The sequence below is a fragment of the Salmo salar genome, chromosome ssa10 (assembly GCF_905237065.1).
Source record: "Salmo salar chromosome ssa10, Ssal_v3.1, whole genome shotgun sequence".
NCBI lineage: Eukaryota > Metazoa > Chordata > Actinopteri > Salmoniformes > Salmonidae > Salmo > Salmo salar.
Window position 1 is genome coordinate 41,256,582 of NC_059451.1, and position 14,112 is coordinate 41,270,693.

The 14,112-nt window shown below is 48.0% G+C and overlaps 1 protein-coding gene across 1 annotated transcript in view; it reads right to left on the reverse strand.

Annotated features, from left to right (window-relative positions):
• The window catches only part of LOC106560406 (zinc finger CCCH domain-containing protein 3), a 102,817-nt gene that overhangs the window by 22,306 nt on the left and 66,399 nt on the right, over positions 1-14,112 (reverse strand). The window contains exon 5 of the mRNA XM_014123293.2: positions 1,924-2,093. Within this exon, the coding sequence (XP_013978768.2) occupies positions 1,924-2,093 (170 nt within the window). The remainder of the gene's footprint in view (positions 1-1,923; positions 2,094-14,112) is intronic.

Consider the following 14,112-nt stretch of genomic DNA (forward strand, 5'->3'; position numbering starts at 1 on the left):
AGCTAACTGGACTGGTGAGATCTGAAATCATGGTGGTGGACACTGAAGGCGTGTTCAGACCATGCTGGAATGTCTGTGTGTTTATCAAGAGGCGAGTCACGAGCTGTGGGAACAGAACGGAACTCCAATTCCAGCCACAGGTTTTGACAGAGAGAGAGAGAGACAGAGACAGCCAGCCAGCGAGCGAAAGCTAGCAGCTCAGGTCTGGGTTTAATCTGGGTCGTTTCCCCCCCAGCAGCCCCTCCCTCCTGTCCCAGTGACAGATTACAGCTTTATTATTCCAGATGGCTAACACACAACACACCTCATACGCTACATAACCAAAAGTATGTGGACACCTGCTTGTCGAACATCTCATTCCTAAATCATGGGCATTAATATGGAGTTGGTCCCCCCTTTGCTGCTATAAAAGTCTCCACTCTTCTGGGAAGGCTTTCCACTAGATGCTGGAACATTGCTGCGTGGACTTACTTCCATTCAGCCACAAGAGCATCAGAGGGGTTGGGCACTGATGCTGGGCAACTAGGCCTGGCTCGCAGTTGGCGTTCCAAATAATCCCAAAGCTATTCGATTAGGTTGAGGTCAGGGGCTCTGTGCAGGCCAGTCAAGCTCTTCCACACCGATCTCGACAAACCATTTCTGTATGGACGTCACTTTGTGCACGGGGGCATTGTCACGCTGAAACAGGAAAGGACCTTCCCCAAATTGTTACCACAAAGTTGGAAGCACAGAATCGTCTAGAATGTCATTGTATGGAGTAGCGTTAAGATCTCTCTTCACTGGAACTAAGAGGCCTAGCCCGAATCATGAATAACAGCTCCAGACCATTATTCCTCCTCCACCAAACTTTACAATAGGCACTATGCATTGGTGTAGGTAGCGTTCTCCTGTTATCCACCGAACCCAGATTCATCCGTCGGACTGCCAGATGGTGAAGTGTGATTCATCACCCTAGAGAACGTGTTTCCACTGCTCCAGAGTCAATTGGCAGTGAGCTTTACACCCCTCCAGCCGACGCTTGGCATTGCGCATGGTGATCTTAGGCTTGTGTGCGGCTGCTGGGCCATGGAAACCCATTTCATGAAGCTCCTGACAAACAGTTCTTGTGCTGACGTTGCTTCCAGAGGCAGTTTGGAACTCGTTAGTGAGTGTTGCAACCAAGGACAGACGACTTTTAACCGCTACACTTCTGCACTCATACTAGGCGTAGTGCCACCAGGCCTAGCCTAACATAGGGCCACCAGGCCTAGCCTAACATAGGGCCACCAGGCTTAGCGTAGTGCGTCTAGGCCTAGCCTGGCGTAGTGCCACAGGGCCGAGCCTGGCGTAGTGCCACCGGGCCGAGCCTGGCGTAGTGCCACCGGGCCGAGCCTGGCGTAGTGCCACCGGGCCGAGCCTGGCGTAGTGCCACCGGGCCGAGCCTGGCGTAGTGCCACCGGGCCGAGCCTGGCGTAGTGCCACCGGGCCGAGCCTGGCGTAGTGCCACCAGGCCTAGCGTAGTGCCACCGGGCCGAGCCTGGCGTAGTGCCACCGGGCCGAGCCTGGCGTAGTGCCACCGGGCCTAGCCTGGCGTAGTGCCACCGGGCCTAGCCTGGCGTAGTGCCACAAGGCCTAGCCTGGCGTAGTGCCACCAGGCCTAGCCTGGCGTAGTGCCACAAGGCCTAGCCTGGCGTAGTGCCACAAGGCCTAGCCTGGCGTAGTGCCACAAGGCCTAGCATAGTGCCACAAGGCCTAGCATAGTGCCACAAGGCCTAGCATAATGCCAATAACAGGGCTACACACTATCATACGTCAACATGCACTCCCTCAGTGGTCTAGAACAACAATTGCACTCACATGCCTCTCGCTCTTTTGATCAGATTCTGTTTGTAACCCTTGCCTACAATGATTGGCACAGTGTATTTTGTAAGGTGTGTATAGTACTTGTTCTGTTGATTGGTGCACTGGATGTCATGGTGCGGGACAGCTTATTGGCTGAGACGCTGTAGAGGGTGCCACCGATCCAGCGCATGCTCCTCCCTCTACCTCTCCAGTGCTGGGCTGGGGGGTGCCTGTCCTGTCCCGGGGGACGCAGACGGCTCTGGAGTACATTCCTGGGGGGGAGAGGGAGAGATTGGCAAAGTGTTAGTAAAGGAAAGTAGGAATACACAGAACATCTTGTTTGAAAAGTTTCACAATTCCAGGTCTTGGGATGGTATTTCTATGGGAGGAAACTGAGGTGTGAAGGAAGGATCATTAGGAGAACAGCTGGGGAATACAGTACTTGGATCATTAGGAGAACTGCTAGGGAATACAGTACTTGGATCATTAGGAGAACTGCTAGGGAATACAGTACTTGGATCATTAGGAGAACTGCTAGGGAATACAGTACTTGGATCTTTAGGAGAACTGCTGGGGAATACAGTACTTGGATCATTAGGAGAACTGCTGGGGAATACAGTACTTGGATCTTTAGGAGAACTGCTGGGGAATACAGTACTTGGATCTTTAGGAGAACTGCTGGGGAATACAGTACTTGGATCTTTAGGAGAACTGCTGGGGAATACAGTACTTGGATCTTTAGGAGAACTGCTGGGGAATACAGTACTTGGATCTTTAGGAGAACTGCTGGGGAATACAGTACTTGGATCTTTAGGAGAACTGCTGGGGAATACAGTACTTGGGCCAAAAGACCCATTCAGGTTAACCACAAAGTAGTTAGGAGTTGAATGATACTGCGCTGGTAATATGCTCACTGCCTCACCACACCTCCACCCCTTTTCTCTCGGCCTGTCTCTTCCACGATATCTCCCATCGTCTACCTCCTCATCTCCCTCCTCTCTCTTCATGCCTCCCAGTCTAACCCTCCCTCCTTTCCTCTTTCCCTCCTCCTTCTCTCCCGTGTCACAGCACTCTGTTAAATTGCTGCCCTAATGGAAAGGACGGCAGTGTGGAAATGGAGAGAATTGAAAAGAGGAGGAAATCAATGAGATAATAGGTAGGAGGCCAGAGCAGGGAGGGCTGCCCCGGTCCTGAAGCAACGCATGGTGCCCAACGGACACACACACACACACACACACACAGAGTCCTAGTCACAAACACCTTCACGCAGACTCGCACCGACGCACACGCACCAGCCTAAAGAATGCACACAAATATTCACACAACGACATCTAAACTCTAAGGAAGTCCCCCTCTGTGCTATGTGTGTGTTTAAAACAGTGTGTGCATCTGTGTGCGTGTGATGTTGGAGGCAGGGGTTATGGGGATAAATTGCACTGGCCTGTCACTTGTGTTTGGGTGGGATTGGGGCTGGTGTGCATGGCGCAGGTCATCATTTACTGCTGGACTTTAGATGGGCTGGAAATGTGTTTGGAGCCAGAGTTCCTGACTCCCATTACAGAGAACAGAGAGGGGACCCACACTCACACAACTAGCTCTACACTACACACTCAGAGACAAGGACACACACAAAGACAAGGACACACACACACACACACAACCAAAACAATGGTCACACAATGACAGGTCCATGCAGTGGGGAGTCTGCGTGTAGTAGAGAAAAGAAAAGAGGTACAGATCCCCAGTTAGCTCCCTTTCTCCCTCTACCACACCGGGCCATAACTCACCAGCAGAGACACTCAGTTTCACAAATACAAGATCAGTGTGTGCCCTACACAGGGCAACTGGAGCCAAGGGAGTCGTAATGGTGGCTAATGTAGGAGCAGTGACTGGCTCCCAGGGAGGCTTTAGCAGGGCCCCAAAGCCAGGGGAGCCATCGTGGAGGTTAATGTGGATATGACATGAACACTTAACATAGACAGCAGTTAACCCTGACACATGGTGCAGGATGAGGGAGGGGTGATGGAGCATTGGGGAAAATGTCAATGTGTGTGGAAGTGTGTGGTTGAGTGTGTATAAGTAAACGTGTGTGTGTGTGTGTGTGTGTGTTCATACAGTATGAGAGAATGTGTGTGTCTATAGCCTATACAAGAGAGTGTCTGCATGAGTGTGTTTGTGTGTATGTGTGCGTGTGTGTGTTTGCATGCGTGTGTGTGTGTGTGTTTGTGTGTTTGCATGTAATTGAGTGTAATTTGAGGTAGGCAGCTGTCTGAATGAGTTCCCCCCCCCTCCAGCACAACATCATTACTGATAACAGCCTCTGTGGGACCATATTAACTTCTATACACCACCCCTACTATCACCATGTAATCTCCCTATTAATGAGAGATGAGGAGAGAGGGAAGGAGGATGGAAGGGAGTGAGAGAGAGAGATGGAGAGAGGCCGGGACGGAGAGAGGCCAGGAGTGAGAGAGACGGAGAGAGGCCGGGAGTGAGAGAGACGGAGAGAGGCCGGGAGTGAGAGAGACGGAGAGAGGCCGGGAGTGAGAGAGGCGGAGAGAGGCCGGGAGTGAGAGAGGCGGAGAGAGGCCGGGAGTGAGAGAGAACGAGAAAGGACGAGAGAGGCCAAGAGGGAGAGAGGCCGAGAGGGAGGCCGGGAGGGAGGGAGAGAGGCCGGGAGGAAGAGAGGGAGGGAGAGAGGCCGGGAGGAAGAGAGGGAGAGAGGCCGGGAGGAAGAGAGGGAGGGAGGGAGGCCGGGAGGAAGAGAGGCCAGGAGGAAGAGAGGCTGGGAGGCCTGGGAGGGAGAGAGGCCAGGAGGCCTGGGAGGGAGAGAGGCCAGGAGGCCTGGGAGGGAGAGAGGCCAGGACAAAATTCACAGAGAAATGTGATAGATCTGTCATCCTCATTGAAAGTCTAAAAAGCGGTAGATCGGTTCTATGTGCGCTATTTTTACGCTTCCTGTTTTTAATGTTTAATTTTTTTATGTTCGGTTTTGTACACCAACTTCAAACAGCTGAAAACACAATATTTTTGGTACTGGAAAATATATTTCACAGCAGTTTAAATGGTACAATGATTTTCTACAGTATTCTTGCTTATTTTGTCATATAAACTTAAATTAGGCGAACTATTAGATCTTAGCAACCAGGAAATAGTGGAGTGATTTCTGCATTCGTACTTTTAACCTGTTGGGGATAGGGGGCAGTATTTACACGTCCGGATAAAAAACGTACCCGATTTAATCTGGTTACTACTCCTGCCCAGTAACTAGAATATGCATATAATTATTGGCTTTGGATAGAAAACACCCTAAAGTTTCTAAAACTGTTTGAATGGTGTCTGTGAGTATAACAGAACTCATATGGCAGGCAAAAACCTGAGAAGATTCCTTACAGGAAGTGGCCTGTCTGACAAGTTCTTGTTCATCTTGGCTCTGTTTATTGAAGACTGAGGATCTTTGCTGTAACGTGACACTTCCTACGGCTCCCATAGGCTCTCAGAACCCGGGAAAAAGCTGAATGATATCGAGGCAGCCCCTGGCTGAAACACATTAGCGCATTTGGATAGTGGCCTGTCAGAGGACCATCAGACTGGGGCTCGTGCACGAGATGTTTTTATTTTCTCTCTCTTTGAACGTAAACACGCTTTCCCTGTCAGAATATTATTTCAATTGTTGTGTATATTAGATGTATTTTATTTAATGACTATTATTTCATTCCAAGTCAACATCTCATCTCTATAGAGCTGCTGCCTATGATGTCTGACAAGATCACTTTTTTTAGTAGTAAATAAGGCATATTTGTATGACTGCTGAATACTAACTATCAATGACTTAGATCATGTATTTTCAGGTAGAGATACCTCACGAAGCAACTGCTCTTTATCCTTATCGCTCACGTCTTCTTCTCTCCGTCTGGAATGGATTATGGTCATTGTAGTTAATTACCACGTTTTTTGCGCCAAAACTACTGTATGCAAAATAGTGGCCTGTTGGAAACTACAACTCCCTACTACATCGCACAGTCTGGGCTTGATCTGATTTATCTCTAGAGAAACTGCAGTTAGAAAATGTGCGTTGACCAAAAAAATACAAAAATAAAAAAACGACATGGAATTCAAATAATTGAACAGACATTGGTCAATTAGCTGTTTAAAAACGGAAAAATAACCGGTTTCGGTTAATCGCTCAGCACTAGCCCCAAGTGATACAACCATCTTAGAAAAGAGAGGGAGAACAGTTAGAGAAAGAGCAGCAGTATCTCTTCATTTCCTCTTCTCTCTCCTTGACCTGTTCCACGTGTTGCCCTTGACCCCCCAACTAGAGATCTGTTATCAGAGCTCCTCTAGGTCTGTCTGCCACACAAATCCTCCCCTGCCGGACAGCACACTCATTTCAGGGTGGAGCCCTTTCACAGACACTCCGATATACCGCTCTGTCCCCCTAGGCCTGGGGGACACACTCTCACTGCATACACATCTCAATCACCATGGTGATTCTTTAATGGGACAAACAATGGGGCAGAATGAGTGGAGGTGTATTAGTGGGGACAAGAGAGATTCAGAGCTGGTGTGTGTGTGGGGTGGGGGGAGTGTGTGCGTGTGTGTGTGTGTGTGTGTGTGTGTGTGTGTGTGTGTGTGTGGGGGGGGGGAGTGAGTGTGTGTGTGGGGAGTGAGTGTGTGTGTGTGTGGGGAGTGAGTGTGTGTGTGTGTGGGGGGAGCAGATATTTATTTACAGCCCTGGTAGATTGACCCCATAGACCATGATCCCACAGGGTTATAGGTGGTGAGTGGAGAGGAGGGGAGGAAATATAGAGAAAAGAGAGAGGAGGAAATAGATAGAAAAGAGAGGAGGCAACAGAGAGAACAGAGAGGAGGAAACAGAGAGAAAAGAGGAGGGGAGGAAATCGAGAGAAGAGCGGAGGGGAGGAAATCGAGAGAAGAGCGGAGGGGAGGAAATAGAGAGAGGGGAGAAGAGAGGAGGGGAGGAAATAGAGAGAGAATAGAGAGAAGAGGGGAGGAAATAGAGAGAGAATAGAGAGAAGAGGGGAGGAAATAGAGAGAGAATAGAGAGAAGAGGGGAGGAAATAGAGAGAAAAGAGAGAAGAGGGGAGGAAATAGAGAAAAGAGAGAAGAGGGGAGGAAATAGAGAGAAAAGAGAGAAGAGGGGAGGAAATAGAGAAAAGAGAGAAGAGGGGAGGAAATAGAGAGAAAAGAGAAGAGGGGAGAAAAGAGAGAGAGAAAAGAGGAGGGGAGTAAAGAGAGAGAAAAGAGGAGGGGAGTAAAGAGAGAGAAAAGAGGAGGGGAGTAAAGAGAGAGAAGAGAGGAGGGGAGGAAATAGAGAGAAGAGAGAAGAGGGGAGGAAATAGAGAGAGGGGAGAAGAGAGGAGGGGAGGAAATAGAGAGAAAAGAGAGAAGAGGGGAGGAAATAGAGAGAAAAGAGAAGAGGAGTAAAGAGAGAGAAAAGAGGAGAGGAGTAAAGAGAGAGAAAAGAGGAGGGGAGTAAAGAGAGAGAAAAGAGGAGGGGAGTAAAGAGAGAGAAGAGAGGAGGGGAGGAAATAGAGAGAAGAGAGAAGAGGGGAGGAAAGAGAAGAGGGAAGGAAAGAGAGAGAAGAGGGGAGGAAAGAGAGGAGGAAATAGAGAGAAAAGAGGAGGGGAGGAAATAGAGAGAAAAGAGGGGAGGAAAGAGAAGAGGGGAGGAAACAGAGAAAAGAGAGAAGAGGGGAGGAAAGAGAGAAAAGAGGAGGGGAGGAAAGAGAGAGATAAGAGAAAAGAGAGGAGGAAATAGAGAAAAGAGGGGAGGAAAGAGAAACGAGGAGGGGAGGAAAGAGAGGAGGAAATAGAGGAGGGGAGGAAAGAGAGAAACGAGCGAAGAGGGGAGGAAAGAGAGAGAAACGAGAGGAGGGGAGGAAAGAGAGAGAAAAGAGGAGGGGAGGAAAGAGAGAAAAGAGAGGAGGGGAGGAAATAGAGAGAAAAGAGAGGAGGGGAGGAAAGAGAGAGAAAAGAGAGGAGGGGAGGAAAGAGAGAGAAAAGAGAGGAGAGGAGGAAATAGATAGAAAAGAGAGAGGAGGAAACAGAGAGAACAGAGAGGAGGAAACAGAAAAGAGGAGGGGAGGAAATCGAGAGAAGAGCGGAGGGGAGGAAATCGAGAGAAGAGCGGAAGGGAGGAAATCGAGAGAAGAGAGAAGAGGGGAGGAAATAGAGAGAGAAAAGAGAGGAGGGGAGGAAATAGAGAGAGAAAAGAGAGAGGAGGAAATAGAGAGAAAAGAGAGAGGAGGAAATAGAGAGAAAAGAGAGGGGAGGAAATAGAGAGAAAAGAGAGAAGAGGGGAGGAAATAGAGAGAAAAGAGAAGAGCGGAGGAAATAGAGAGAAAAGAGAAGAGGGGAGGAAATAGAGAGAAAAGAGAAGAGGGGAGGAAATAGAGAGAAGAGAGAGGAGGGGAGGAAATAGAGAGAAAAGAGGAGGGGAGTAAAGAGAGAGAAGAGAGAGGAGGGGAGGAAATAGAGAAGAGGGGAGGAAATAGAGAGAAGAGAGGAGGAAATAGAGAGAAGAGGGGAGGAAAGAGAGAAAAGAGAAAAGAGAGGAGGAAATAGAGAAAAGAGAGAAGAGGGGAGGAAAGAGAGAGAAACGAGAGGAGGGGAGGAAAGAGAAGAGGGGAGGAAAGAGAAGAGGGGAGGAAAGAGAAGAGGGGAGGAAAGAGAGAAAAGAGGGGAGGAAAGAGAAGAGGAGGAAATAGAGAGAAAAGAGGAGGGGAGGAAAGAGAGAAAAGAGAGAAGAGGGGAGGAAAGAGAGAAAAGAGAGAAGAGGGGAGGAAAGAGAAACGAGCAAAGAGGGGAGGAAAGAGAGAAACGAGCAAAGAGGGGAGGAAAGAAAGAAAAGAGAGGAGGGGAGGAAATAGAGAGAGAAAAGAGAGGAGGGGAGGAAATAGAGAGAGAAAAGAGAGGAGGGGAGGAAATAGAGAGAAAAGAGAGGAGGGGAGGAAATAGAGAGAAGAGAGAGGAGGGGAGGAAATAGAGAGAAGAGAGAGGAGCGGAGGAAATAGAGAGAAGAGAGAGGAGGGGAGGAAATAGAGAGAAGAGAGAGGAGCGGAGGAAATATAGAGAAGAGAGAAGAGGGGAGGAAATATAGAGAAGAGAGAAGAGGGGAGGAAAGAGAGAAAAGAGAGAAGAGGGGAGGAAAGAGAGAGAAAAGAGAAGAGGGGAGGAAAGAGAGAAAAGAGAGAAGAGGGGAGGAAAGAGAGAGAAAAGAGAAGAGGGGAGGAAAGAGAGAAAAGAGGAGGAAATAGAGAAAAGAGAGAAGAGAGAAGAGGGGAGGAAAGAGAGAAAAGAGGGAAAGAGAGAAAAGAGGGAAAGAGAGAAAAGAGGAAATAGAGAAAAGAGAGAAAAGGAAAGAGAGAGAAAAGAGGAGGAAAGAGAGAAAAGAGAGGAGGAAATAGAGAAAAGAGAGAAGAGGGGAGGAAAGAGAGAGAAAAGAGAAGAGGGGAGGAAAGAGAGAGAAAAGAGAAGAGGGGAGGAAAGAGAGAAGTGGGGAGGAAAGAGAGAAAAGAGAGAAGTGGGGAGGAAAGAGAGAAGAGAGGAACTCCCTTGTGATTATATTCTGAGTGTTTGCATGCCTGTGAATGTGTGTGTGTGTGCCACTCTCACCATGCGCGACACACAGATGAAGGAAAGAGCGATTCAGCACTACTACTGCTGTTGATGAATGATCTGACTTTTGTTTTGGTGACAGGGAAGAATTTGGGGGTCGCGCAAGTGCTCTGAATAATGCTGCTCTGTTCTCTTCTGTTGGCCTGCAGCGAAAGCATTAGTAAGCTCATATTGGAAAAACAGTTACCCTTGGAACAGACTGAGCAGCACAAACAGTCATCTAGCCAATTCCTACAGCGAGGAGAGGAAGACCACACTCTGCCTAAAGCCATGCAGTTACAATGGTCCTAAACACGCATTAAGACAATGAAATCTACACTAACCACATGAGTGTAAGGGACTACTCTGAGCAAAACAACATCAAATGAAGACAAAGCAATCAGAAAGCTGGAGATGACCCCAGGTGTTGATGACAGCGTATCTGTGTAAGAAAGAGGGAAGACTAGAAGAGTGTGAATGAGAAGTAAAAAGGTGAGAATAGAAAGTAAGAAGGGGTAGGTGAGAATGTGATGATGGATTTGATAAGTAGTGAGTAGAGGAGTACATTGCGGTATGAGAAGGGTGAGGAGGAGGGACGAAGGGAGTGATGGGATAAAGAAGAGGAGAGCGTAGCAGCATTTATTGCCTTGTCTCCCTCATCCTCTACTGATCAATACAGGAGCACTAAACGAGATGAGACAAGGGCACAACAGACCACGTTGTGTGTGTGTGTGTGTGTGTGTGTGTGTGTGTGTGTGTGTGTGTGTGTGTGTGTGTGTGCGCCCGCGCGTCTCAACAGTAGTTCAAAATAAACAATCAAGCATTATTAAACCCCAAAGAGAATTGAGAAGGAGATAGTGAGCTAGATGAGAAGAGTGAATGAGCATGGAGAATATGGATATGGAGACAGGGAAACATAGGAAGAGGATGAAAACAGAGAAGATGAGAAGGTGATAGTGAGCTAGATGAGAAGAGTGAATGAGCATGGAGAATATGGATATGGAGACAGGGAAACATAGGAAGAGGATGAAAACAGAGAAGATGAGAAGGTGATAGTGAGCTAGATGAGAAGAGTGAATGAGCATGGAGAATATGGATATGGAGACAGGGAAACATAGGAAGAGGATGAAAACAGAGAAGATGAGAAGGAGAAAAACTAACGAGAGACAAATGGACAGAGAAACAAAAATAAATATGGGCAGCAATAGAAAGATGCAGAGGGAAAGAGAGAAAGAAAGATAAAGAAAGAAAGTGTGAGGGCGGTAACTAAGCGACAGAGTAGGAGAGAAAAGGAGGGAAGGCTGGAGCGAGGAAGGGAGGGATGGAGGGCAGTAATTTATCCTGGGGTGCGCTGCATGCTTTACGGCTTTCTTAATTCAACTCCTGCTACTATTAATGGACTTAATGTTGAGATGATATCTATTTTCTGGTGGTGGGGGCTGAAATACGACAACCATTCACCCCCCCACCCAGACTCCCCCAGCACTCAATCAACCACAATGCCCATTACTGCTGACACCACACTGAGGACCACATGACATGCTTGGTAGGGGATGGGTCACTCCCCTGGTCCTAGGTGGGAGACTAACAGAAGACAGAGAGAGGGGACTAAAGGGTGACAGGGGCTGGTGCTGGTGCTGGTCACTCTTTGCCAAGGGCATCAAGCACCACCTTAGAAATGAGAATTAACCATATTTAGTCCCACAGAGACATGATGAGTGTGAGGCTACAGCTTGAGAATCTCTAAAGGACAATCAGAACCTTCCCTGGGGTTCTGGAGCTCTAGCAGAACCAATCAGGACCTTCCCTGGGGTTCTGGAGCTCTGGCAGAACCAATCAGGACCTTCCCCTGGGGTTCTGGAGCTCTAGCAAAACCAATCAGGACCTTCCCCTGGGGTTCTGGAGCTCTGGGAGAACCAATTAAGACCTTCCCTGGGGTTCTGGAGCTCTAGCAGAACCAATCAGGACGATGATGATGACTGGGTGAGTGTGTACGCTGAGACTGAAGCCTTGGGACACTGATGATGACTGGGTGAGTGTGTACAATGAGACTGAAGCCTTGGGACACTGATGATGACTGGGTGAGTGTGTACGATGAGACTGAAGCCTTGGGACACAGATGATGACTGGGTGAGTGTGTACGATGAGACTGAAGCCTTGGGACACTGATGATGACTGGGTGAGTGTGTACGATGAGACTGAAGCCTTGGGACACAGATGATGACTGGGTGAGTGTGTACGATGAGACTGAAGCCTTGGGACACAGATGATGACTGGGTGAGTGTGTACGATGAGACTGAAGCATTGGGACACTGATGATGACTGGGTGAGTGTGTACGATGAGACTGAAGCCTTGGGACACTGATGATGACTGGGTGAGTGTGTACGATGAGCTAAAGATGGGGTAGTTCTAGTCAGTGGAGGGGTACGATGAGCCAACAGAGCTATAGATAAAAGGTTCGGGGGTGTTAGAGAGTCAGACAGATTGAGGTAGTGAGGGGATGTAAGGAGGGCGGGGGGTACAGAGGACAGGAGGGGGGTCTGGGGAGAACCTCTTCTCTCTCAGGGGACCTGTCCTGTCCCCCCGATCTCCAGACTTGGTGATATTTCACAGGATGTCGCGTGGCTCAAATTGAAAAACCCTTGATGAATCAATATTTACTGCAGCGGCTAAATGAATAGTAATAAGTCACCGGAGGCCCTAAATCTAGTCTAAGCCCCACTGTTTCATCTACCTCAATCTGAATTACACAAATGAGATTCCACACACAGATACACATGCAGGGGAATTAAGATAACTGTGCAACACATGAACAGCACACAAAACAAAACGGGCAAACAATAAGTAACAGAATGTTCCTAATGGGGAGAAACTACAGCATCTCTCCAAGCTGAAATATAACAGTCATGTGTGTCTGTATCTCTTCTCAGTTTGTGGCTGTTGTCTCACAGGGCTCCAGACACCTGCAAACACACACACACACACACACACACACACACACACACACACACACACACACACACACACACACACACACACACAGCAGGTGGCCACGGCTACAAAGACAAAACACACCCGCACTGCACTCCAACTGAACCCTGTATACTATGAATATAACAGTGTGTGAGATATACAACGGCTTGTAATCTCCTCCCACCACAGCCCATTGTGAGGCTTAGGGAAACAGGGTAGCATTAACACAAAGGCATTTTAACATGCCTACCACAATAATACATTAACCAACTCCATAACCATATGACCTATTCATTACCAGTGTAATAAAACCATAAGCCTATGTTAATAATCATAATACACCATTAACTGTTTAACTGTCCGTCCCATGGTGAGGAGGTCATGAATAACACATTAACTTATTTCCTGTCGCCCAATAATGACCTCATCATAAACATTCATTAACTCTCCCTCTGTCCCCCAGTTATGACCTCATAACCACTTCATAACATCTGTAGAACCCTTCCCATCATCTCATTCTATCGCTTCCATCATTCTGTCTCTGGTCTATCGTTCTGTACGCCTCCCTCACAGAGAGCGAAAGAAAGACAGAATGATAGACAGAATGGATGAGTGGTAAAGAGATAAGGAGGGATAAAGAGAAGGGTTAAGTTAGAGCCCTGTAAATCACATGTACATCTCACTCATCACAAGTGCTTATTATGCTAATTAACGTAGCTTTATCTCAGTGGATTTCCCCACTCTCAGAATAAGAGCGAGTGATAGAAACAATTGAGCGATAAAGAGAAAGGAGAAAGAGGGTGAGAAAGGAGAAAGAGAAGAGAGAAGGCAAAGAGAAGAGAAAGAGAGGGCGAGAAGGGAGAGAGAGAAGAGCGATGGTAAAGAGAGAAGAGAAAGAGAGGGCGAGAAAGGGAAGAGAGATGTAAAGAGAAGAGAAAGAGAGGGCGAGAAAGGGAAAGAGAGATGGTAAAGAGAGAAGAGAGCTGGGGGGGTGGTTTGCAATGACATGTCCTGTTTCCATTGATCATCCTTGAGATGTTTCTACAACTTAATTGGAGTCCACATGTGGTAAATTCAATTGATTGGACATGACTTGGAAAGGCACACACCGGTCTATAAACTTAGCAAAAAAAGAAACATCCTCTCACTGTCAACTGCATTTATTTTCAGCAACCGTAACATGTGTAAAAATCTGTGACTAACAGAAATTGAATGTGTCCCTGAACAAAGCGGGGGTCAAAATCAAAAGTAACAGTCAGTATCTGGTGTGGCCACCAGCTGCATTAAGTACTGCAGTGCATCTCCTCCTCATGGACTGCACTAGATTTGCCAGTTCTTGCTGTGAGATGTTACCCCACTCTTCCACCAAGGCACATACCTGCAAGTTCCCGGACATTTCTGGGGGGAATGGCCCTAGCCCTCACCCTCCGATCCAACAGGTCCCAGACGTGCTCAATGGGATTGAGATCCAGGCTCTTTGCTGGCCATGGCAGAACACTGACTGTCTTGCAGGAAACCACAAACAGAATGAGCAGTATGGCTGGTGGCATTGTCATGCTGGAGGGTCATGGCAGAATGAGGATCAGTCCAATGACGCTGTGACGCACCGCCCCAGAACATGACGGACCCTCCACCTCAAAAATCGATCCCGCCCAGAGTACAGGCCTCGGTGTAACGCTCATTCCTTCGACGAT